At 42.9% G+C, this 23,635-nt stretch overlaps 5 protein-coding genes across 17 annotated transcripts in view; 3 read left to right on the top strand and 2 right to left on the bottom strand.

Moving 5' to 3' along the window:
- cacna1db (calcium channel, voltage-dependent, L type, alpha 1D subunit, b) overlaps positions 1–9,568 on the top strand; it is a 37,590-nt gene extending 28,022 nt beyond the window's left edge. For 6 of the 8 annotated variants that reach the window (XM_053848212.1, XM_053848213.1, XM_053848214.1 and 3 more), the window contains 19 exons: positions 288–371; positions 1,781–1,909; positions 2,035–2,100; positions 2,259–2,350; positions 2,492–2,651; positions 2,726–2,853; positions 2,957–3,053; positions 3,128–3,230; positions 3,370–3,471; positions 5,292–5,428; positions 5,625–5,741; positions 5,924–6,354; positions 6,475–6,501; positions 6,608–6,748; positions 6,825–6,973; positions 7,050–7,162; positions 7,234–7,368; positions 7,434–7,622; positions 8,198–9,568. In XM_053848212.1, coding sequence (XP_053704187.1) covers positions 288–371; positions 1,781–1,909; positions 2,035–2,100; positions 2,259–2,350; positions 2,492–2,651; positions 2,726–2,853; positions 2,957–3,053; positions 3,128–3,230; positions 3,370–3,471; positions 5,292–5,428; positions 5,625–5,741; positions 5,924–6,354; positions 6,475–6,501; positions 6,608–6,748; positions 6,825–6,973; positions 7,050–7,162; positions 7,234–7,368; positions 7,434–7,622; positions 8,198–8,476 — 2,679 coding nt within the window. In that variant the 3' untranslated portion in view covers positions 8,477–9,568. Of the gene's footprint in view, positions 1–287; positions 372–906; positions 949–1,780; positions 1,910–2,034; positions 2,101–2,258; positions 2,351–2,491; positions 2,652–2,725; positions 2,854–2,956; positions 3,054–3,127; positions 3,231–3,369; positions 3,472–5,291; positions 5,429–5,624; positions 5,742–5,923; positions 6,355–6,474; positions 6,502–6,607; positions 6,749–6,824; positions 6,974–7,049; positions 7,163–7,233; positions 7,369–7,433; positions 7,623–8,197 lie in introns of all 8 variants that reach the window. The other 2 variants (XM_053848207.1, XM_053848211.1) reach the window with 2 other exon arrangements.
- Positions 9,569–9,804: 236 nt separating this feature from the next.
- Positions 9,805–15,419, bottom strand: chdh (choline dehydrogenase). 3 transcript variants are annotated; one of them, XM_053848225.1, is made up of 10 exons: positions 15,303–15,419; positions 12,958–13,337; positions 12,647–12,877; positions 12,377–12,543; positions 12,165–12,316; positions 11,946–12,075; positions 11,737–11,871; positions 11,504–11,646; positions 11,324–11,426; positions 9,805–11,240 (listed from the first exon to the last, which is right to left on the bottom strand). In XM_053848225.1, exons 2-10 carry the CDS (start codon positions 13,290–13,292, stop codon positions 10,822–10,824), a joined length of 1,815 nt encoding a protein of 604 aa, XP_053704200.1. In that variant the 5' UTR covers positions 13,293–13,337; positions 15,303–15,419; the 3' UTR covers positions 9,805–10,821. The 3 variants fall into 3 exon arrangements, with proteins under 3 accessions (XP_053704200.1, XP_053704201.1, XP_053704199.1); XM_053848226.1 differs by lacking the exon at positions 15,303–15,419 and adding an exon at positions 15,075–15,164; XM_053848224.1 differs by lacking the exon at positions 15,303–15,419 and adding an exon at positions 14,042–14,185 and having other exon boundaries at positions 9,806–11,240.
- The window catches only part of actr8 (actin related protein 8), a 41,862-nt gene continuing 33,043 nt past the window's right edge, over positions 14,817–23,635 (top strand). The window contains exons 1-14 of one of the 3 annotated variants that reach the window (XR_008412871.1): positions 14,817–15,057; positions 15,319–15,489; positions 15,560–15,670; positions 15,773–15,877; positions 16,083–16,256; positions 16,334–16,427; positions 16,501–16,633; positions 16,710–16,863; positions 16,942–17,037; positions 17,140–17,280; positions 17,566–17,863; positions 17,940–18,103; positions 18,180–18,379; positions 21,663–21,717. Coding sequence is in view for 2 of the 3 variants with exons in the window: in XM_053848221.1 (XP_053704196.1) it covers positions 14,923–15,057; positions 15,319–15,489; positions 15,560–15,670; positions 15,773–15,877; positions 16,083–16,256; positions 16,334–16,427; positions 16,501–16,633; positions 16,710–16,863; positions 16,942–17,037; positions 17,140–17,280; positions 17,566–17,863; positions 17,940–18,103; positions 18,180–18,323 (1,920 nt within the window). In the remaining variant the exon portion in view is untranslated. Of the gene's footprint in view, positions 15,058–15,318; positions 15,490–15,559; positions 15,671–15,772; positions 15,878–16,082; positions 16,257–16,333; positions 16,428–16,500; positions 16,634–16,709; positions 16,864–16,941; positions 17,038–17,139; positions 17,281–17,565; positions 17,864–17,939; positions 18,104–18,179; positions 21,627–21,662; positions 21,718–23,635 lie in introns of those variants that run through there. The other 2 variants (XM_053848222.1, XM_053848221.1) reach the window with 2 other exon arrangements.
- On the bottom strand, positions 18,961–19,956 carry selenok (selenoprotein K). 2 transcript variants are annotated; one of them, XM_053848229.1, is made up of 4 exons: positions 19,841–19,956; positions 19,448–19,538; positions 19,196–19,270; positions 18,961–19,060 (listed from the first exon to the last, which is right to left on the bottom strand). In XM_053848229.1, exons 1-4 carry the CDS (start codon positions 19,857–19,859, stop codon positions 18,961–18,963), a joined length of 285 nt encoding a protein of 94 aa, XP_053704204.1. In that variant the 5' UTR covers positions 19,860–19,956. The 2 variants fall into 2 exon arrangements, with proteins under 2 accessions (XP_053704204.1, XP_053704205.1); XM_053848230.1 differs by having other exon boundaries at positions 18,970–19,060.
- sema3bl (sema domain, immunoglobulin domain (Ig), short basic domain, secreted, (semaphorin) 3bl) overlaps positions 21,699–23,635 on the top strand; it is a 60,141-nt gene continuing 58,204 nt past the window's right edge. The window contains exon 1 of the mRNA XM_053848218.1: positions 21,699–21,717. The gene's annotated coding sequence lies outside the window, so the exon portion shown is untranslated. The remainder of the gene's footprint in view (positions 21,718–23,635) is intronic.

Raw genomic sequence — 23,635 nt, 5'->3', positions numbered from 1 at the left:
GTTGGTAAGCAGCTGTGTTTAAACTCAAGAGGTGATTATTTAATCTCGAGTGACCATTTTGATACGTGGATAAAATCCATGCCATCTCCTCCAAAAGTGAAATAAATCACTTAACAAATGTTTAATTTTTAACCTGTCGCCCAAGTTGATAATTACACTCCAGGGTCACAGACTCATTTTTATGAAGCACATTTGTGTCACCTTTTGTGTCCTCTATCTTTCACAAGTAGCTTTCACTCTGTACTCCTCCTTTACTTTTCTGTGTCTGTGTGTGCTCGGGCTTGCAGAACTATTTTGCTGATGCATGGAACACGTTTGATGCCTTAATTGTTGTGGGTAGCGTGGTTGACATTGCCATCACTGAGATCAATGTAAGTAATTGTTTATCACGTTCACATCTCATTCGTGTGTGATTATTTGTCCTTGAAGGCTCAACTGTAGCTTCAGGTTCAGCCAGGACATCACTTATATTGGTGTTGATCATGATTTAACATGATGTAAACTATCAATAATGTGGCTTCATTTGGGGCCTCGTGCTACAGCTGGGCCTTCATGCTGGTCCGTTAACATCATCTCCATAAATACTGCTTAGTTGTCTTTGTGCAATGCGATATACGGATGTTGACGGCCACATTGTTCTTTGTATTTGAAAGTGTATAAAGACGACACAAATTGAAATTCATATGTATTAGTATCTTTAGGTTTCATCATGATCGTCTATATTCTTCTTGCACCAATGTTTCTGTTGCATGTGAGGCAAAGCGCTGCTGACTTTTTGTGGCGGTTCATGTGATTACTCAGCATAGCACTGCTCTGCATTGAGATAAATAAATGGATAATAAGATCAGCTACTTCATTTGTTGTTGCTGCTAATATAAATCTTAACTTGAGACTTTTGGTTTCAAGTCGGCAGCCATTCCTGTCGTCACAGTGATAGTGGATCCAGGGGTAAGAATTTAGCCCCTCCATCGATATGTTGTCACTGTCTGTCTCTCGGTGAATGGACACTGAAATGTACCATTTTATGTTTTTAATCACAATATGTTTGTTGCTACTGTGTCAAAGTGACATGTTCAGTTTTGGTCAACTGTTGAAGACTTCCCCCAGTACACTGCATCTTCTATCTTATTACAGGCATTTGTAACCAGTATTTGGCAAATTATCATTGTCTCTTGTTGTTGTACCGAGTGGATAATTGCTGGCCAAAAAACCTGCATGGCTGGTTGTTACTATTCCCTGTTGATCAAGAAATATTTTGAGCACCCTTTGCTCATGGTCCAGGATTGTCTGGACATCATAGTTGTCACTTGATGTCACTTGGACTTACGCTGCGTATACACAGACTAGCATAGCAGAACTTCATGCCTTTCCCTTCCAAATGACTTTTTATTCCTCATTTTTTCTGCTTATTTTTATTTCAAAATGTTGCCACTGTTTTTTTGTTAGAGTGACACATTTAAGTTAGTCGTGGGGGTTTTAAACTTTTGGCCATGACTGTATTCTGGAGCATGGTTTACAAAAGAAAAAGAAACAAAAGATTTGGAAGTTGATCTTTGCTGATCTATGTTGTTTATTCTACAGTATAATCAGTGACTGGTCTTTCATGTCTTGTCAGAGGTGTCTCATCAAAATGCATGCTGTAACTTAAGTCCAGAAATTATATGTTTCTTTACATTTCATGCATGATGTTTGAAATCAGACATGAAATGAAGGCATGAAAGAAAACTGTCACTTAGACGAGGAAGAAGCATAAATCATATCTGTTACTGAAACCTTTCAGAACACAGAGGACAGCGCCCGCATCTCCATCACCTTCTTCCGCCTCTTCAGAGTGATGCGATTGGTGAAGCTGTTGAGCAGAGGGGAAGGCATTAGGACCCTTCTGTGGACATTCATCAAATCCTTCCAGGTGAGAGTGGTGTCCCATAAATATTCTCATTTTCAATTATTTCAATTCATGAAAAGTTGTTGCTGCTCGTTGATTTGAGTCACGCAAAAATCATTTAATCCAAAATGATTTTCTTTCTGGAACAGGCTCTTCCATACGTTGCTCTTTTGATTGCAATGTTGTTCTTCATCTATGCTGTGATTGGAATGCAGGTAATCTCCAAATCAAATCTAAAATCTTAATAATCAATTGTCCCTAAACTCTTAAACCGATTGCATTAAAATGATTGTCTGTTAAATTCTCTCAAAAAGTAAGAAATAATTTTCATGAGCTGCACTATTTGATTTGTTTTGTCTCCTTCCTCCTCTAGGTTTTTGGGAAGATCGCCATGGTCGATGGAACTCAGATAAATCGCAACAATAATTTTCAAACTTTCCCTCAATCCGTCTTGATGCTCTTCAGGTTTGTATTTGTGTTGTGACTAAAAAAAAGTAGAAAATCTGAACTTATTGGAATGAAAATGCATCGAGCTTTTCTATATGACTGCATTCAAGCCTTTAAATCTGTGCTTGAACTAGCAGCTCAGTCTGTCGTCTCTCTCAGATGCGCCACAGGAGAGGCCTGGCAGGAGATCATGCTGGCTTGCTTGCCTGGAAAGCTGTGCGATATTGAGTCTGACTACAACCCTGGAGAGGAGAGAACCTGTGGGAGTGGCTTTGCCATCATCTACTTCATTAGCTTCTACATGCTGTGCGCTTTCCTGGTAGGATTTTCTCTCATCCAATCTTGCACACACAGCAGATCAACTGAGAGTGAAGCCCAATCTGCTGCTTTCAGATCATTAACCTGTTTGTCGCCGTCATCATGGATAACTTTGACTACCTGACCCGCGACTGGTCCATACTTGGGCCGCATCATCTGGACGAGTTCAAAAGAATCTGGTCAGAGTACGACCCTGAAGCCAAGTGAGCACTCAGAATTTACTGTTTCTCTGCTGACTGCTATCCGTTCTGTTTGACAGTTAGACAGCCATAACTTTGTGATACACTTTTTTTTTTATTTGTTCAGAGGCAGGATTAAGCATCTTGATGTGGTGACGCTTCTGAGAAGGATCCAGCCTCCTCTTGGCTTTGGCAAGTTGTGTCCTCACAGAGTTGCCTGCAAGGTACATGACAAACATCAACCACATATTTATAAGTTCTAATGTTTTATTATACCTGTGAGCGTCTGTGATTGCAGCGATTGGTGGCGATGAACATGCCTCTCAACAGTGACGGCACTGTCATGTTTAATGCCACGCTGTTCGCTCTGGTGCGGACTGCTCTGAAGATCAAGACCGAAGGTGAGTCTCGTGGACGTTGCTCCGCTCACTTCGACTTTTTTTTGCAAATACTGACTGGTCGAGTTCTGTAATAAATCATCTGTTTTTTGGCTTGTACTCATAGACACATTTAATATCAGATTATTTGTTCTGTTCAAAGGAAACCTGGAGCAAGCCAATGAGGAGTTAAGAGCCGTGATCAAGAAGATCTGGAAGAGGACCAGCATGAAGCTTCTAGATCAAGTGGTGCCTCCTGCAGGCGGTTAGTGGTCATCCTCCATGCACATGCTTCACTTCAGTACCTACATGGGTGTCACTCATCACATTGTGGCATCTAAGTCAGTTTATATAAGGAGAAAAGTAGGTATTGCACATGCTTGTACCCACATTTTCTTGCATCTTTTCTGCCTTCTAATTTCTTTGTGTCTTGCTGCATGTCTGTGTCTCACGCTTTTATCTCTCTTTTATAAATGTTTCCCGCCAAGCTTCTCTCTCTCTCGCACAGCCTTCTCAGCGTTAGTCACTCGAGCTCCTTCTCTGCTCTTTCTGCCGGCCTGAGCTCTCTGCAGTTGTCCTGTTTTAGCCTGGTGGCATGAAGCTGCTGGCGCCTCTTTATTAAGGACTCCACAGGTTCTGCTCGGATATGAAAACCTGCTCTGACATGAGGCTTCAATACTAGGTTTAAAATTGACACAAAAAATAAAATTGTTCTCAGAAAATAGTCCCATAACTCAACAATAAAATGAGGAATATACTTTATTTGTAATGTTAAATAATCATAAATTGACCATCTAATGGCCAGTTTTGGAAGCAATGCTCGTCATCATGTATGTAAATATTGAAACGAAAAATATACTCAATTTTTAAAATCAACTAAGGTTTATAAGTGTGTTAAAAAGCTGGAAAAAAATGTGTAGTGTTAAGGATACATAACACACCTACACACCTGTATATGAAAAATATACTCCATTTTTAAAATCAACTAAGGTTTATAAGTGTGTTAAAAAGCTGGAAAAAAATGTGTAGTGTTAAGGATACATAACACACCTACACACCTGTGTATGTCATTAGATACACCAAAACCAGGATTTAAAAAGTAATGATATTTAAATAGAATTAAAAAACTAGCACCTGATTTAAATCACATTTTCATTTCAGTTTTATTCATTCTTTATATGTGTACTGGCAGGCTTTCTCTGAGCAGAACCTGGTGCAGTTCCTATGTGGCTGTGCCATTTGGTGAAGGAAAAGATGCTTTCGGATTTGAGTCAGAGTGGGAACCAACTCAAATGGTTCTGCCATTATCTCATCTGTCTGCCTGTCAGCCGTCGCCTTTTCTATCTTCAAGCACAGAGAAAAGGTGTTGGTGACGTAGAAAGCACTTCTCCTGCACCTTCTTGACACAGCCACGCATTACTATTTGTTTAAGACTCCCACCCTGCTTCTGCAACTCTCTAGTCTGAGTGGATGACCCCCTTGCCTCCCTGCATGGTAGATAGTGTGTAGCTGGTGACTGGATCTGCTGCTGTGGAATCTGTCTAGTGCTTTATTAATTCACCGCCTGCCTGCATGAGCTTCTGGCTGCTTTTCTGGGAACTGGGGAGTTGTAGGTTGTCAGCCTGCTTGAGGAAAATGATTGTGTGTGAATGTGGTGTTTTTTATTTGATGCAGGCTTGGTGAGTAAAAGTAGTAACTTTTGCAGCATAATTATGGCTTTTTTGTGTTTTTTTTTCATGGCAATATTTTGTTGTTACATCTCAAAAAGCCTTTGCAGAATCTTCCTTACGTGCTTACCACAACGTAAGGTGGAACTTGAGATTTTCATTTTCAAAAGGCAGATAAACAGGTCATGATGAAAGTAGGGAAGACAATCAAAATAAGTTTGTTGCTCCCTCTGGTAAATTGAGGCTCAACATTGAGAGTCCAAGCACAGACTGGTACCCCTGTAACTATCTTGGGCGGGACAGATCATCCGATTCCCCGCAGTTAGGGTGCTCTGCCTGACTGTCACTTGGAAATGTGGAGAGTAGCGAGGTTGTCCTGGTCCTGACCCGGGAGGCTTTGGTGTCTGTGTCCACTCAGATGACGAGGTCACAGTGGGGAAGTTCTATGCCACCTTCCTGATACAGGACTACTTCAGGAAGTTCAAGAGGCGCAAAGAGCAAGGACTAGTGGGAAGACGCTCCTTTGACAGGGTGAACACCACCATGGCTCTGCAGGTTTGTTGCTGATGTTTTGTGTTGATGTTGTAAAATATTCATTCTTTGGATAATTGGTTTTATATTAAATAATAGAGTACTTTGTCGAGGATTTAAAAGTTGTAACTTAACAAACTTTTGTAAGTCATTGACATTTGCTGACGAAAGAAACAGTATTTTTTGAATGTTGTCTTAGTGGTTTGCTGTTTGTTTACAGGCTGGTCTGCGCACGCTTCATGATATCGGACCAGAGATCCGAAGAGCTATATCATGTGACCTGCAGGAGGAGGGGCTTGTAGATGCCAATGGGGAGGAAGATGAGGAAATTTACAGGGTAAAAACGTCTTCCAGAGTGCAGCTCTATTGTACAGTAAACTGCAAGCACTGAACCACGTGGTCCAGTCGAGCACTCCTGCAAGTGCATCGTATGAAAACAGATCATGCAGTGGCCAGGAATATTACAGAAATGAATCACAGCTGAATGTTTTTCATCATGCTCTCTCTCTTCTGCTGTAGCGTAACGGTGGCCTTTTTGGCAACCACGTCAACAATGTCAGCCTGACTCCACAAAGCTCCTCTTTCCCAACTACTGTTACTCAGCGCCCCCTACAGATCCTGCCTTATTCTTGCAACGTCTCTAGTGAACCGTCCCAAACTGGAGTGGGGGAGAAAGATGGAGACACAGATAAAGATTTGAACTTGTCCCCTGTCCCTCACGATCATCGCTATCACAGCCCTCATCATCATCATCCTCACTGTAATTCCACCTGCCAACAGTCTCCCATTCCCTCCAATGCCAACCTCAACAATGCCAACATGCCTGCACTTCTGTCCGTCTCCAATGCGAGGCAGCGGACTTGTCCCCTACGACGAACCCGGCCGTCGTCTGCCAGAATCCGATCTTCTGGCTCAATACATAAGAAAATATGGAAGTCACAGTCTCTGAGGTGAGTTTTACATGAGAGTTTGGTCATTACTCACAAAACAAAAGGTCAGCTCCTTCACCTTGCTTTCTGCGACTGCTCTGTCTTTCCTGCAATTCTATTGGACCTGCTCACTTGGCTCAGAACTCGCTACTATGAGACCTACATTAGGTACGTGCTTGAGTCCTGGATGGTCTTGTTTAGTTTAAATTCTTTTGTAACATAATTGTTTTCTTCTGACTGATAAAATTAAAGCCTGTACTCGGTGTGCTTCCAGGTCTGAAAATGGTAGCGGTCATTATCCGACAATCCGCCGCGAGGGAGTCGCTGCTGCAGAAAGTGATGAGGACCGAGGCTCAGGAGAGTATTTCAGCGGTGAAGAGTTCCATGAGGATGACATCATGCTCACAAAAGAGAGGTTACTTGCATGCCCTCCTAATGCTCAGCCTTTTGACATTCTACGACGATAAATATGCACCATTTTCGCCTCCCAGATTGTCTAACAACATTGTCGAGGGAGCCTTTGATCCTCACGTTGCCAGGGGAGACTCTCAGTCTGACGGTTACTATGAGGACGACCAAAAGCTGATCCATCAGGAGAGCAAACGGTCGCCACGTAGATGGTTTCTCCCGTCACCACAGGGTGAGATATGTGTTTGAAACAAGCGTTATAGCTTTAACGTTATTTAATCATTTGTCTCTCTATATTTACACCCCAGCTGTCAACAAATCAGCGTTCACTTTCGAGTGTCTCCGTAGAAGAGGAAGCGAGGTTGAGCCTCCTCTTTCTCCAACCTGCACAGCTCTTCCGCTGCACCTGATGCAACAGCAGGTGGTGAAGAGATCCTTATTGCTGGCCATATTCTCTGATACGCTTGTTAATATCCTGTCTTTTTCACTAAGGTCATGGCAGTGGCTGGACTTGACGCCACTAAAATTCACCGGCGCTCCCCAACACGGTCCCTACATTCATGGGCCACGCCCCCTGCGTCACCCGCCACTCATGACTACTCACCAAACTACACTCCTCTAATACAGGTCTTGTAAAGTTGGACCCTTTTCAGTCCGTCTAAGGCCTGTAGTTCTCATGTGTCTGTGCACAGGTGGACTGGAGGAACTCTGGAAGTGTTGGCAACCTCCCCGCTGCAGCCAAGAGAAGTTCCTGGTACACAGATGGACAGGAAGCTTCCCCCACCAGCAGCAACCATTCGCCATCGCGACTCAACTTGCCTGCAGAGAATTGCTCACGCTACCTGCAGATGAGAGGCAGCGCCAGCAGTCTGGTGGAGGCCGTGAGTCCAAATTATGCTTAAAAGAATGCAATGATAATGTTAAATAACAATGGTAGACAGATGAAACAAGGATATCAACTGAAGGAGGTATGCAATGCATCCGAAAATTCGCTCACAGTTTAGGTTATATAGCCAGAAACAAACAACAACAGTTCACCTGCTTTATGGAAATATCTTGAGTCGATGATTCGGTCGCGCGGCAGCTGCATTTAGGCGTGAAGTCAGGAAGAAAAAGGCAACAGTGAACATCAAAGTGTAGAAGAAAGAGTGACAGACAAGCGACTGAAGGACTGGAGACTAGGTAGGTAAAGAGGACAGAGCAGGTGAGTGGCAGTAAAGCCTCTATTTCACCTTTGTTCCCATAGAATTTTACATATATCGTCAGTTAACCACCGCTTAGTCCTGTTCAGGGTTGCGGCGAGAGCTGGAGCCTGCACTGATATTAGATTTGACGACTGCAGTCACGTTGCTAGCATAAAATGCGAAGCGATAGGTGTCTCAGGTCACATGATGTCAGCAATAGTTGCACAGGAACTACGCTAGACAGATTGATGCTGGAGCTTTCTTACTTGCAGGCGCTGATCTCAGAGGGTCTGGGGAAGTATGCCAGGGACCCAAACTTTGTCTCCGTGACCAAACACGAGATCGCGGACGCCTGCGAGATGACCATCGATGAGATGGAGAGTGCTGCTAGTAACCTGCTGAACGGGAGTATGAGTAACGCAGAGGAGAACTTCCCAACGGACCCTCTGGCCACCGGACAGCTCAGGGACTTCAGCGACGAGGAGACGTACGTGGCTGTCAAGTGCGAGGAGGACCTGACGGATGAGATGATCTGCATCACGTCGCTATAGCAACAGCCACACTGGATAATTTAGTTTTTTCCAATTTATTTTCTTTACACAGACACAAGATGCAAAAGAGGAATGAATCAGAGAACAAAGTGCCTTGTTTTCTTTTTCTGTTTGAGTGGGGTGGACCAGATGAAATATTCAGGGGGTTGGACCCGAGATTCCAGCTCACCTGACATCCAGCAGAAGCTCAGGACATGTTTTTTTAATGTTTATTTTTACTGTTTTTGGTGATCGATCCTTGAAATGAATCCTGGTTGAATTTAAATTATTTTCAGAAAATAAATGAGCCCTGCTGCAGATTCACGGAGTAAAATATAACTGCTTGGGTAGCAAGTAGCAAAACATTTGTGATAATTTAATAACCTACCAACAACTTTGACCATTTATTCTCACTGCAGAATGCTCTCAAGATGCTCCCCATTTCCGTATTGAAACAGTTAATTTAGCATCTTAAATCCTGTTACAAAAACAGAATGAAATAATAAGGATGTTACTGCACTTAAAATGGAATATTCCCTGCTTTTACTCTCGCATTTTTGGGACATGTTAGTTGCCATGTATGAAAAAGCTTGCACAGATGCAGGCTGTTGAGGAACTTATTGCTTCATAAAGTTTCTCACTGCTAAATTATTTTAACATATGATTCGCAGTCACATGCAGCTTTGACTAAATTTTATAAATGTAAGGCTGGTGTACCAGTCAAAGGACCCAAAGGCTGCCACTTATTGACCTGATCTTTACATGAACATTTTGCTTTGAATCTTGTGTTTTGGCTCCTATTATCTGCAAACGTCACCACTGTTTTAAATTGGAATATTTCTACTGCGCTGGGTTTGAAGTTTCAGGCCAAAAAAAGACACTTGACTTGATAAGATGATGACATATCATATTAAAAAAATATTCAACCTCAGGCATATCCTTCTGACTGACAATCTTACATTGCAACAAAACTCCTCTAGGATTTGATAAAAACAAATAACTTATAAATTCAACTGTTTCTGACGATGAGCTGTTTGGATGAATGTGTCAGAAGGTTTTGTTTTGTTCACTCATGTGCTGAATAAAGTTCTGATTTTCAGCTGCTGCACGAGATGTCGGCTCCTCGTCTCTCCTTATTGCTCGGTCCTTTCTTGACATCACAGACGATAAAATAAAAGTCAATAAATGAGTAGATACATGTGAAAGACAACAGTTATGGCACGATCACGGCTTCACTGAAGCCTCCTGAATATGCAGCTCAACAGATACAGCACAATAAATTCTGTAACTGGTTTACATAAATAAAGAATAACAGGACAACAAATATGAAATTCACAGTTTTATTTCTTCGTAGCACCAGGCATTAGTTCCAATTTGAAATGCATTAAATAATTTTGAGAAAAGTTATCCAGAAAACATTATTTTTCTGAACTACTAACATCTTCAGCAAACAGAAACAAACAAACAAAAAATGAACTTAAGTCACAAGTACTCTGTAGTGTAAGCGATTAGTAAACAAGAATAACATTTATGAATATTTCCCTTTATTAATATGTCATGGAACATTCAACCGCGGCACCAAATCTGCATCTATTGTAAACAATTATCACAGCAACAAGCTCAGATACAAACACAACCAACGACTTGCGTCAGGAAGGAGGCTGTGAATCTTCCTTTCCCAAATAAAGGTTGTGCCCTTGTAGTGCAAAGCTAAATAAGACTTCATGATTTTCTCAACCGATAAAAGTAAGTGAATGTATATTATGAATTAAAACACTCATTATAAAGTTGATGTCTTTTCTACACTTTTCAAAAATATAAAGTCTGTGTATTAAAATGCATTGTATATTAGCGGTTTATGAATACACCTCCATACACTGTAGAAAGTTCTAGGTTCAAGTAGGATATTGAAAAGGAAAGATTCGCAACTGCAGGAAATATGTGGCAATCTTGAAACCTGCCACTAGGCGCCGTCATTTGAACATAAGATGGACAGCAGGCTATTATTGACCATGGCCATTGACAGTTATTTACTTATAAATTGAATCTTTTTGGTTATTTTAAATTCAATTTCTATATTTTGTGGACCCTTTAACACTACTTTTATACTATGTGTGCGATTATTTACGTTTTTAAATCAAGGCTAATTGTTTTTAAATGAATACAACTGATGACATCGAACATAAAAAAAAAGGAAAAAACACGCACTCTTCCACACACTGGTCCACCAAATTAAATCCTGTAAACTTTTGGTTACCTTGTGTAGTGTTCACCTTGAGATGTAACCATGATCACGTGAGGACACTTCACCAATACTATTAAATCATGTGATGTTTAAGATTCAGGAGACACCGTTACCGTAATTTTCATCTCTGAGTTTCCAGTGTTGGTGGCTGGTACACAGGGACATCCGCGTCCACAAGTGGAGGACGACCTCTGATCATATCTGCTGCCTTCTCCGCCATCATGATGGTCGGAGCGTTCAAGTTTCCGCTCACAATGCTGGGCATGATCGAGGCGTCGACCACTCGTAGCCTCTCCAAGCCAAGCACACGCGTTCTCGAGTCCACGACCGCCATCGGGTCGGACGGCGAGCCCATCTTGCATGTGCAGGATGGATGGTACGCGCTGTCGGCTTTGCGGCGGACAAACGCGTCAATGTCAGCGTCAGATTTGATCTCAGGACCCGGTTGGACCTCAGGACCTCTGAATGGGTCAAACGCCTTCTGAGTGAAAATCTCTCTGGAGAGTTTGACACAGTCCCTGAACTCCTGGACATCCCGCTCTGAAAGTAAGTTAAGACTCTATTACTTTTGGCTGAGAGGATTAATGACACTTAAATTTTAAAACTGTCTGGGACCCTCTGACCTGTGGAAAGGTAGTTCGGCTGCAGGATAGGGTGATCCATCGGGTTGGCACTTTTCAGCTTCAACCAACCGATGCTTGTGCTTCTCATTGGCCCGACATGAACCTGCAAACATGTTGCCCTCAGACAAAACAACAAGACCCTTATAGCCTCAATGTTTAGCAAGAAGAGGAGACACTGACCTGATATGCTTCTATTTTGGAGGCCACTCGTCCGTGGTCAATGACTTGGGATGGCAGGAAGTGGAACTGGATGTCGGGATGTGGGACGTGTGGTCGGCTGCGGATGAACCCTCCACTCTCTAAGTGGGCTGTTGCTCCATAGCCTTAAAAAGATAAAGACATTGTGCGTCAAATTAGACATTTCTGCATTGTGCCTGTCGATCAAGAAATAAATGACGAATGTGGAGCTGTACCAGTAAACACACTGAGCCACTCCAGGCCGATCTTCACCATGTGAAAGGGTTTCTGGGCCTTGTAGAGTGTGATGGGCTGCGTGCACTGCTGCTGGACGTACAGCTCCAGATGGTCCTGCAGGTTACTGCCGACACCTGCAGCACAATATTGGTGAGTGACCACTGCATCATCAGCACCATGTCTAAGGTGAGTAACATCTGAGACGTGCCTGGTAAGTGCTGAACTACTGGGATATTATGCTGTTTCATATCATCTGCATTTCCAACTCCGGACAACATGAGTAGCTGAGGAGAGTTGATGGCTCCTCCGCTTAAGATCACCTCTTTGTCTGCGAACACCTGCAACATAATTACGCACCAAAATTCATCTTAGTTTTTAGTGTCATGAGGAAACAGACTGAAAGATGCCTATGCTGTGAATTTCTCACCCTCTTTTTCTCTCCTTTCTGCATGTACTCCACTCCAACAGCACGGTTTCCATCAAAGAGAACCTTCGTGGTCAAGCAGCGAACCTCTGTCTTCAAGTTGGGTCGGTTCAGCGCCGGTCTGAGATAAGCACTTGCCGCGCTCCACCTCTTTCCTGAAGACAATTTAATAAAGTAAGTGAGATGATTGAGAAAACAAACGAGGACTTCTTTACCTTTATGGATGGTCATGTCCATCCAGCCCAGTCCCTCCTGCTGGTATCCGTTCATGTCATCCGTGAAAGGGTAACCAGCCTGCTGCCCCGCCTCAATAAAAGCTTTGTGAAGCGGATGATTCGTTTTCCCTCTCGACACTCGGAGAGGCCCGCTGTTGCCACGGTACCTATGAAGAACAATGTGTGTCAATAATAAACCAATAATGCTCACAATTATGAGCCATAATTTGATCGGATAAGTAGCGTAAAAAGCTTCAGTTGAGTGGCTACCTGTCTCCTCCCAGCTCGTGGCTCTGAGCTTTCCTAAAATAAGGCAGGCAGTGATCATAGTCCCAGCCCTCAGCTCCCTCCCTCTGCCAGCGGTTGTAGTCCTCAGCGTGTCCACGGATGTAAACCATGGCATTGAGGGATGAAGACCCCCCCCACACACGCCCCCTTGGCCAGTACAGTACTCGATTGTCCATGTGGGCTTGAGGCAACGTGTGGTAGTACCAGTTGTACCTGCAGGAGTAAAAGGGTTGTTGGGTCACTATGAGAATCGTAATAGCTCTATGGCATTTTTCTAAAACGTGGAATCGTACTTGTCATCACAGAGGTTGTAGGTCAATGCTGCCGGCATGTGGATCTTCCACGAGAGTCTGACGCTCCCAAGCAGCAAGTCTTTGGGTCCGGCCTCCAGCAGCAGCACAGACTCCTGGGCGTCCTCAGTGAGGCGGTTCGCGAGGACGCACCCTGCCGATCCCGCGCCCACGATCACGTAACTATAGGATGGCGTTTTCTGGCTGGACGTCCTTTGAGCTGTGGTGGCACTGAAGCACCGGGACATATCCAGGACGCGAAGACCCAAACATCTTCCTTGAGTTCTATTTAGAACTTGCCGAGCTCCTTTGAGGCCCAACATGGCTGAAGACAACATCCTGGTCTGGAGAGGTTCGTGTTTTTCCTTCAACGTTTATTGCTCCTGAAACATAAGAGTTGTATATAAGAAATAAACATCAACAACAACACCGGAAAAAAAGTCAGAAAGTTTTGCACACTCATCTTCCCTTCAGTAGATTTCACCATCTCATCAATCCCATTTTTACCAATGCAACTGTCCTCCACTCGCCCCCTCTCTTCCCCCTCTATTCTTTTTACCCCAAATTATTTTCAACTGAAGTAAGAAGTTGCAAAAATAGTGAAGCCAGCACCTTCTTATCAAAGAAGCCCAGACTTAAATCCAGCAATAAGTTACTTTTATGACACAAAGAGAGGCGTTAAAGGTTCCAACGTTTTTATTTGCTCCGCATTTAACCCCAAAGGCGCATGTTTACGACGTTATTGCTCATTTCGCAACCGTTAGCTTGCTTATCAGTCTGGTCCTGACACTGTCTGACCCATTTCATTTCTGGAGACAATTACAGACCTACGCGTTTTCAAGACAATGATCGGAAAAAAGAGACATCCAGATTTCAAAGATGTTTTTTTAAGTACTTTTAGCTGTCCACTACGTTTGTTTACTCCCACTTATGAATGACCAATGCTGCAAGTTTGACCAGGGGAGTTGACCCATATTAGCAAGTTTCACACGCTTCCTCTCGATGCAAAATGCATTTCTCCATCAAACACAAACATCAGCTTCTTTGACACGTATAATAGAGAAGCGCAGAAGCGAACGACTCTCACCGTTTTTCGTGCAGGAGCCGACGTGAACCCGAACTGAAGACGAGCAAACCCGAGCACAGTGCTGTCGGGGGCGGGGCTTAAGTTGGTCAAGCGCGCTTGGATAACATTTTTTGCAACACTGTTATATTACATCTTTAGTTGTTTTGTTGCTGGATGTGTGAGCTATGAACAGTTTTGTTATGTGGTCAGGTTGCATGCTCAGTGATAATCTGATATTGATCAAATTTTCTTGGCAATTCATGTGTCAAGTCAGTTTTATTTGCCAATTTCTTCACCTTTACAGGGTATAGCACTTGTGGTCAGTAATCTGTTTGCTTCAAACGTGATTGGGGCTTTTTATAGAATCGCAAAATGCAGCAGATGAAGCAAACAAATATCTATATATTTCCCTCACTCTTGCGAGGTCAAGGCAGAGGGAGAGATAGTTGCTATTTTGACAGGCATATTTGAGCTGTTGCCAACACACAACAGCAGTCGTGCACAAAATGCATGAAACCCAACTCTGTACCAGACTGTGGCTAAAAATATATGCCATTTCTATAGCAATCTCCTGGGGTATAAAATCGAAAATTGGGCGCGAAATACTTTTTAAAATCATCAATCAATCAAATCATCATCAATCGTTTATCAAATGAAAACAAAAACCCAACTATTACAAGCTTTAAATGTTAAGTATGACTTCTGTGGTATTACTCCCAATTTTCTGTGTTCTACATTGTGGCCAGCAGATGTCAGTGTCGCATCAAAGCATCTTGCCAGAAAATAGAAGAAGATACATTAATTACCACGTGACCAAACACCGCGGTTGCTTGTAACTTAGCATTGAAAAATGATTTAGCGTGAAAAGTTTTCACCCAAGCGCGACTTTTACGACGCAAGTCATGACTCAGGCAGAAAAGGAACAGGAGAATGGGCGGGAGAAAGAAAAGGAGCGAGAGAAAGAGAAAGAAAAGGAGCAGCAGCGCGGAGTAAAGAGACCCATCGCCCCTCCAGTCATCCCGGAGCCGCCACAGGAGGTCGGCGAGATGCTCACCGGTTGCCTTTGAATTCATTTGTTACACGTGTGTGACGCGAACGTCTCGAATTATCAAACTGTAGCAATAAGTTAACACTTGCCTGTTGCCTTCAGAGTACGCGTATGAGATTTGGCGCATACATACCTATCTTCTCAGTGAAACTGTCTTTGTGATGTGACCTTTCTGTGTAAACGTGTCATCATTTTTACGCTTAACTTCTATATGTATTGAAAGTGTTTTCTTACTTTTTTTCTTGCACAGCAAATACAGAGCAATTTTATCATTGTCATCCATCCTGGCTCGAGAACTCTTCGCATTGGCCGAGCCACCGACAACGTTCCAGTCACAGTCCCACATGTTATTGCTCGCAGGCACAAGCAAAGTGGACAACCCACATATGAGGATGCCTGGCTGTCAAGAGATGGTCTTAATGTGCGTCACTTAGCAATGTTCTTAAATTGTCCTTTTCTATGTTTTTACCCTTGGTGCTATTTTCTTTTAGAAACCAGAGAGTAACGAGCAAAGACAGAATGGTCTTAAAATGGTGGACCAGGCAATTTGGTCCAAAAAGATGTCAAATGGAATCAGGAGGACACCAGTGTCTGCAGAGCAGGTGAGTTTGGAGTTCAAGTCTCCTTCTCCTTGGTGCTGGTTCAGTTCCCACCACTGGGGAAGTATGTTCAGTCATGCAACTCAAGCTTGTGTGTGTCCACAGGCTCGATCATACAACTGCCAGATCCGTCCTGCAGTGCTTGACAGCAGCTCCAGAATCAAATGGACCAACACAACTCACCACCCACCTCATTTGGTGGGTGAAGAGGTAAGTGCTGAAGTTGAAAAATATCCTATTTTGAACCCCACATCCAGATAAGTGACTTATCCGTACCAGATATTCAAGATGACCCAAACATGGTCTTTTCATTGTTTATGGAGTTTTGATGTCGCTATTGTATTGTGCCATGGTCAAAGAGGCCTGTCAGATATCAAAGCTGAGTATGTTAATGTTAAAGTCTTCTGTGATGCAGGCGCTGTATGTGAATCCATCTGACAGTTACAACATCCACTGGCCTGTAGTCAGAGGTCAGCTCAACGTTCACTCTGGTCCAGGAGGTTCATTAACAGCTGTCCTGGCTGACCTCGAGACAATCTGGTGTCATGTCATCCAGAAGAATTTGGAGATTCCTCTCAAAGACTTAAAGGTAAAATAGCCCTTGTTATGATCACAGACTGTAAAAACATCTAACTAATTATTACTTGCTTCCTTTGCTCTGTGTAGTATTACAGATGCATACTTTTGGTTCCGGACATCTACAACCGACAGCATGTCAAGGAAATGGTCAACATGTTGCTGCTGAATGTGGGATTCTCAGGTATGACACGTTTGTGATGAAAGACTGTTTGAGCTGAATCATGTGTTCACTGTTGATATGTTTTTGTGTGTAGCAATTATTGTGCACCAAGAGTCTGTGTGCGCTACGTTTGGCAGTGGCTTGAGCAGCGCCTGTGTTGTGGATGTGGGAGACCAAAAAACCAGTCTGTGTTGTGTTGAGGATGGGGTTTCCCACAGGAACTCAAGGTCAATAGAAAAAACAAATATTCTTTTGGATCTGTTTAATACTAATGTAACAGTGTTTGTTCTTCTCACTTCAAAGATTGTCTTTGGCTTATGGAGGCTCAGATGTGACTCGGATTTTCTTCTGGCTGCTCCAGAAAGCTGGATTCCCCTACAGAGAGTGTCAGCTGGCCAACAGATTAGACTGTCAGCTACTGCAACATATCAAAGAGACACTTTGCCACCTGAACCAAGTATATAGTGAAGCTTTTAATTTGTAAGTCTAAGACATAAACCCCAAACTTTTTTGTCATTCCTGTGGACTGTTTCAGGACATATCTGGACTACAAGACCATGAATTTCAGACAAGGTTCCCAGAAGCCCCAGCCCTTCTTTATCAGATTCGACTTGGAGATGAGAAGTTACAGGTAGTTTGGCGTTTTGCTTCAAATATACTTCAACTAAAATAAAGTCATCGTTTGTTTTTTAACCTTATCATAATAAGCTATTTTATTACACGATTATAACAGGCGCCCATGGCTCTTTTCTACCCGACTACTTTTGGCATTGTTGGTCAGAAAATGACGACCTTGCAGTACCGGTCTCAAGGTGACTCGGAAGATCCACATGATGAACACTACCTGCTGGCCACGCAGAGCAAACAAGATCAGGTATGCTACAGTGATGAAAGTGTCTATGTAAACATGTAAGACATTGCTGCTGGGTTTTCATGTGAGGCTCAACCAGTTGTTATTGTAAATGGCATTTAAAGTCATGCGTAAAATGTTCATCTATAAAAAGAAAATCATTCCAAAATTTGTTATCAATATTCTCTCTCATGTGCCAAACTGACTTGAAAGAAAACCAGGACAGTGAACGTAAAACTGCAAGTAACTCCTTGTGTGGTTAAACCAGCATAGTCCGGTCTAATTTTGCCCAATCATATTCTCCTGAAGTCCTCCAAATCCTCTTCTGAACGCAAGTCTCTTCTGAGACCCGGAGGAGCTTTCGATAGCGACATAACTGGTCAGGGAGGCATTGGGGAGCCGTCGGACCTGCCAAGAGGGAGCGGTGGTCTGGGAGGAGCACAGGGGGAGGTGGAGCTGGGAGCTGTACAAGGAGAGATGGGGGTAGTAGGAGAGGTTGAGGAGCCTCTGTCCGCTCATCTCTCCCGGAAAACCGCCATCATGAGCCAGTTTGAGAGCAAAGCGCTGGGCCTGGATAAAGCCGTCCTGCACAGCATCGACTGTTGTGGTAGGTCAAGCTACTTTAACAGATCCCATATTTATACCTGGAAGATGTGACTGAACCTAAGCTACCTTGCCATCAGCTTCAGATGAGACCAAACGGAAGATGTACAGCTCCATCCTAGTGGTGGGAGGAGGACTCATGTTTCCTGGAGCTCAGGAGTTCCTCTTGCACCGCATCATCAACAAGATGCCTCCATCCTTCCGGCGGCTGGTGGACAATGTGGAGGTCATCACCAGGCCAAAGGTGTTCTACATGGTGTCTTTAAAGACCAATGATTCAAGAGAATTGAAGTTAAATAAATGTCATTAATGTGCTTCAGGACATGGACCCACGGCTGATTTCATGGAAAGGCGGAGCTGTTCTTGCCTGTTTGGACACAACTCAAGAAATGTGGATTCACCTGAGAGAGTGGCAGCGCTTTGGTGTGCGCATGCTGCGGGAAAGGGCAGCGTTCGTCTGGTGAAGGCTGCCACTGTCACATAACAAGATAACAGCTGGAGAAACTTACTTCACAGCTAAGTGTGTCGCTCAAGAAAAAAATGTCTGGAAATGGCTTCAGCTTGTCAACAGATTTTTGTAAATATGAATGTCCGTGCAAGAGTTCATGAACACTTGTAATTAAATTTCACTCTGGATTTTAAGTGGATTTCAGTTGTAATAGCAGAAACACAGATGAAATCGTCGGGTCCACATTTAACAGCATAAACTTTTATTTAAGATATTAAGATAGGGAAACAGCAGAATAGAAACTAATGTTTTAATGAACTGTATAAACATCTGAAGAATGCGATATGTTGTGGAGGTGGGCTGCCTTTTCGGATTCTCTGGCCCCTACGTGTAGGAATTCCCAGAGAAGCTTCACAAAACTGCGTATTGCAGTGGCAGCTTGTCAGGAGGGGGGGCTTCAACACTGTCTTCCTGCCTCAGGTTCTCTGTGGCCTGGTACAGTGCCCGTCCCCCACGCCTACACTATTGTGCAGGCGTTTACCTGAAAGAAAAATGAAAATGCTTTGTCACAATAACAGGAACTAATCTCAATTGCTTGTGAAAACCTGGACACTTCAATGGCAACTTGATATGAATCAGATAAAATGACCTCCTTACCTTCCTCATCCTCCTCCACCCATTGGGGGAGCACTTGGGCCTCCTCCGTGGTTTATTCTGCCAATCCTTCTCCGACCACCAGGTGGACCTGGGGGACTGCAAATACAGACTTTCTCTTATCTTATACGGTTGCTAGTTCTTGGTGACACTTATAAAGAGACAAGCTGATCCATGTCTTGCTGAATCTTCATCAACACATGGTTGTGTTTAGGGAATATGAGTGAGACTTACCCTCTGCCATCTGAGAAACGCGTGGAACTACTGCGTCCATCCTTTGTCAGATCAGGGTCGATAATCGATTTAAAGCTGCAAAACAACCATGGTATTAGACAGACACCATACATTATCCTGGCGACCAGTGTTGGTGTTGATCTATATATTTTTCTTAGAAAAACCCACTGCAAATTTATCAATATTATGCCATTAAGATGCACTGTTTTACTACGATGATGACGAGAATAGCAATATTGATAAATGACTTACAACAAGCCAAAGAACTCCACTGCTCCCCAAAAGAGATCCACCAGCAGGGACAGTCTCCATGGTGACTGTGCCCTGCTGTCTAGAACCTGACCTGGAAACCGACAAAAGAATGTGAGTTAACGACTACATTTAAAGATTGATATAACTCAAAAAATGCACATAAGCGATGGTTAAACTCCGTGACTACAAAACAGAAAATCGATCTCTAAAAGGCCAGAGGACGGTTGTTGCTTATCAAACAGAACGAGTCAGGAGGCCAACATGCTAGCTGGCTACATGTAGCAAACATAATTCTACATCTATGAGCTGCCGATTTTGTCTCAAATTGTACACAAATATTGACGGTCACTTTATTCACTTATGTTAGGCCACAAGTTAAACACAAACACTTACCATTTGACACGTAAACCATCTTTATAAAAATACAACAGCCGCCTCCGCAGCCGTGTTGTTGTCAGATGACGTTGCACTACCGGATTTGTCCTCGCCTCGATCTTAAACGCGCATGCTCGAACGTTCAAGCGCGTTGACTTTATGATCCACTAGAGGGCAGCGGAGACAACAGTTTACGACGAGCTTTGCAGTACTGTGATGGCTCTACGTCAGCATTAAAATAAAAAAAAAAACACAAAACAAAAGAAAACGTAACAGTGTTATCATTGATTGAAACCTCTGAACGAGACGCCTCAAGGCTAACCAAAGGCACTCTAACCAAACAAGGATTTCTCTCTGATGGTGGCTCTTCTTTGATGGATCGTCTGACCACACATATGACTCTTCAGTGCTTGTGTTGCAGCCCTTGACCTAAATCGCATGTCAAAGGTCACTAGTTCAGACAAAACAGAGCTGTACATCTGAGGTGAACACAGGTAGGGCGGGGTCAAAGGTCACACACACACTGAGATTTCTGCCACATATTCAAATAGTTCTGAATTCTAAATAGTGCTGCCTTAAACCTTTACCCTTTGACCCGTCTCTCAAATATTATCTGATCACATCTATAAAGATAAATCTGAATTCGCCACTTCTTTGCTGTCATTATGAGGTATTTAGGACCTCAAAAGGACAAACCAGATGAAACCTTTGAAGTGGCGCTAGGCGTGTTTATTTTATTCCTGAAACATGCACACATTTACAACTCTTTTATCTCCACGTATACGCATTCTCCTTTCTGGAAATTATTACAGAAAATTGGTCTTACATGTGGATTTGAAGAACAGAGGAGACGAGAAGGAGACTTCTGTGTCAGCTCTCTTTATTTATGTGCATTACATGTGATGTGTACAGATTTGTGGCTGGCGGGTTCGTGTTGAGTTGGAGAAAAAAAAAGTTCATTTCCTGCACATGTGTAGATGTGTACATTGTTTCATATGGATGTCTGGAACTAACCGATGTTTGTGGAATCCGCTTATGTTTATTTTTCTTTCAAACTCAACAAACAAGATGGAGGTTGGATACTAAACAGAACCCAGTCACTGTAGTACCACAGAAAGACAACAATCGTTTTACTACTGCAGCGTTTTACCGCTGCAACACCCCTGAAACGTCGACACACATTAATAAATGTTTTATTTAAAATGTTAAATAGCAGCCACTGATGATTTGTTCCGAATTATGTGCATTTTTTGAATCATTTTAACATGATGATTTCTTGAATTAATTACACTACTAAGTATAAAAAATATATATATTCAGAGGTTTGTTTTTTTACATCATTTGCCATTGTCTGCAAATGTGTGAAAAATACATCTAACTCAGAAAAACAGAAACATCTGCTTTTAGTCCTCTTCAATTCCCGGCATCTGGCATGTGCAAGCACACACGTTTGAAAGCTTGCTCACTGACAACTGGCATACACACATGCAAACACTCATCCATCATCTACACACAAGTACACAGTAAAGTTTCCGTGCTAAACTGTGTTATTACGGCAGAATAGCAAATGAGAGCATTAGCGTGCAACAGTTTGACACTGAGAGCAGAATCATTATGAACTAGTGAAATATAAATTGGGAGCTTCCTATTTGGACATTAGCCCATTGGAATAATTTATTTCTTTTCAACAGGACACAAATGTTTTTATTGGTCATTGTTAATTGTTGCTAATGTGTAATTAAACCTTTTATTTTTCTTAAATTGCATATTAGAAGAAGGTTTATTTTAGGAATACCTGTGTAATTACAAAGATTTATTTATCCAGTGTCTGGTCTTTCAGGTCTGCCAGAGATGTCAGGACGTGAGCGAGCCAAGTGGCGGAAGAAACTGGTGAGGTGAGGAAGCATGAGGAAGAGATTTCTAATTACCCAAAAATGGTTCCAGCTGTTACCTCAACTCTCTGCTGCTCACCCTTTTATTAACCGCTTTACTTTCCACACACCTTTAAGAACTAATCCAGTGACCCCTTAAGTTTTTGCACCAATCCAAATAACACTGTTTCACTCGTGGAGATGAGTTTGTTTGTCAGAAGGCTGGGAAGGTAAGGGAAGTGTAGGTGCAGATTTATGAGCGATCGAAGGAACAGCTGAGGAGAAGGACAAGCTCATGTGGACAACTGTACAAGTGTGGTCCCTGTGAGGCAGAGCTCAACTTCTTTCTGCCACTGCAGAGGTCAGAGGTGAGCAGCTGGGCCTCTGGAGAAATGCCCATGAATCATGTGTTCATGAATCATCATGGCAGCGTTCATAACTGAGGCTGCATATTCCCACATGGACTTATTAGCATGTTTGCGACTGTATGATTGAAAGAATGTGTCCAGTTTCTTGCTGATTGATGACAAACACTTTCGCTGGAGTGCAGAGGTTAAATTCCTGTACTGGAAACATTTAAACAATCAAAACTCATTTATAGCTGACCTGGAACACACACACGCGTGTAGATACTGTCCGAAGTGTGAAAGTTTGGTTCCAAAATTTGATTTTTAATGTTGGATCTTGATGTGTCAAACACACCTCTTTTCACCTGCTCTGTTTTCTCATGGTTCACAGTGAAGCTGTGTACAAGAGGAGGCTTGCTCGCAGAACCTTTTGTCAGATAAGAATCTATTCTTATCTGCTCATGCTTTGCGAAAAATAGCTGACATGAAGATATCTAATGGATGGTGTATCTTGTTTGACTTTTGCTGGATGGGAAAAAAAGAATGACTATTTTAGCGTGGCGCTGCTGTAACACAAGACGGTTGTGTGCGCCTGTTCCCCAAGAATGCAGGTCACCTTAGACGAGATTCAACGTTCTCACCTCTAATTTCTACTGACAGATGAGAAGTGAAGTGCCTCAATGGCGACCAGCCGTGCAGGAACAGGTCTCCCCTGGGATGGCTGTCGCTGACTTTCACTGTCAATCACCATCTCAGAATCGGCTCCTGTTGTACTGTACACTGTTCAAATGCTGTTTGAAGCACACATATTCACAGGTAGACACACTCCTTTGAGTCTGGAGACGGGGTGCCTGTGTGGAATCTACATCAGGCCTAACTTTGGCATGGTAAACTTATGATTTCTTAAAGCCCCATTCTGAAGGTTCCCTTTGTTTCGGACAGTTAGGTTGTCCGTCAGTGCTGAGCCCATGATGTGTCAAGTTTTTATTATTATCATCTGGATGTTCACTTCCTGCCAACCCAGGGATGACATTGCTTATTAAAATGTACTCTTCAGCCTGTTGCCTGTATCATAATAATGTGTTCAATGTTCTCTATATTAGCAACGTGGATCAACTTCAAGGCCGCTGCTGCCAGGTTTTTTATGTCCCAGTTGCATTCATTGGGAATTGGGAATAACTCGATGGCTGGCACTCTTCCAGTCGCATTAGAGTAGGAGTGAAACAGTAAAGTAGTGGATCTTCACGTTTGTAGTAAGCCATGAAAGCAAGTCTGACCTCCTCTGCTTTCTTTCTTCTCTTTTAATCCTCCAACTTTCATCCTGCTCCTTTATCACATCAGTCCTGACAAACTTCAGCACTCCTCATTCATCTTTCTTAATCCTCTAAAACCTCAGTCCCAGCAGGAACTTGTCACACGACATGATAATTCACAGTTTTATTTTTTTGAGAATATCATGCTGTCAGCGTCTTATCTGTGAAAATAAGCAGCAGAGCTGGTCAGCAGTGATTGACATCTGACTCCAAACCATCCGATTTATTGGCCCAGACGAACTAATGAGGTGCTATGGTGAGAAAAATAGTGAAAGTAGAAAG

This window comes from Synchiropus splendidus, chromosome 18, assembly GCF_027744825.2.
Source record: "Synchiropus splendidus isolate RoL2022-P1 chromosome 18, RoL_Sspl_1.0, whole genome shotgun sequence".
Lineage (NCBI taxonomy): Eukaryota > Metazoa > Chordata > Actinopteri > Syngnathiformes > Callionymidae > Synchiropus > Synchiropus splendidus.
This window is presented reverse-complemented; position numbering and strand designations above follow the sequence as displayed.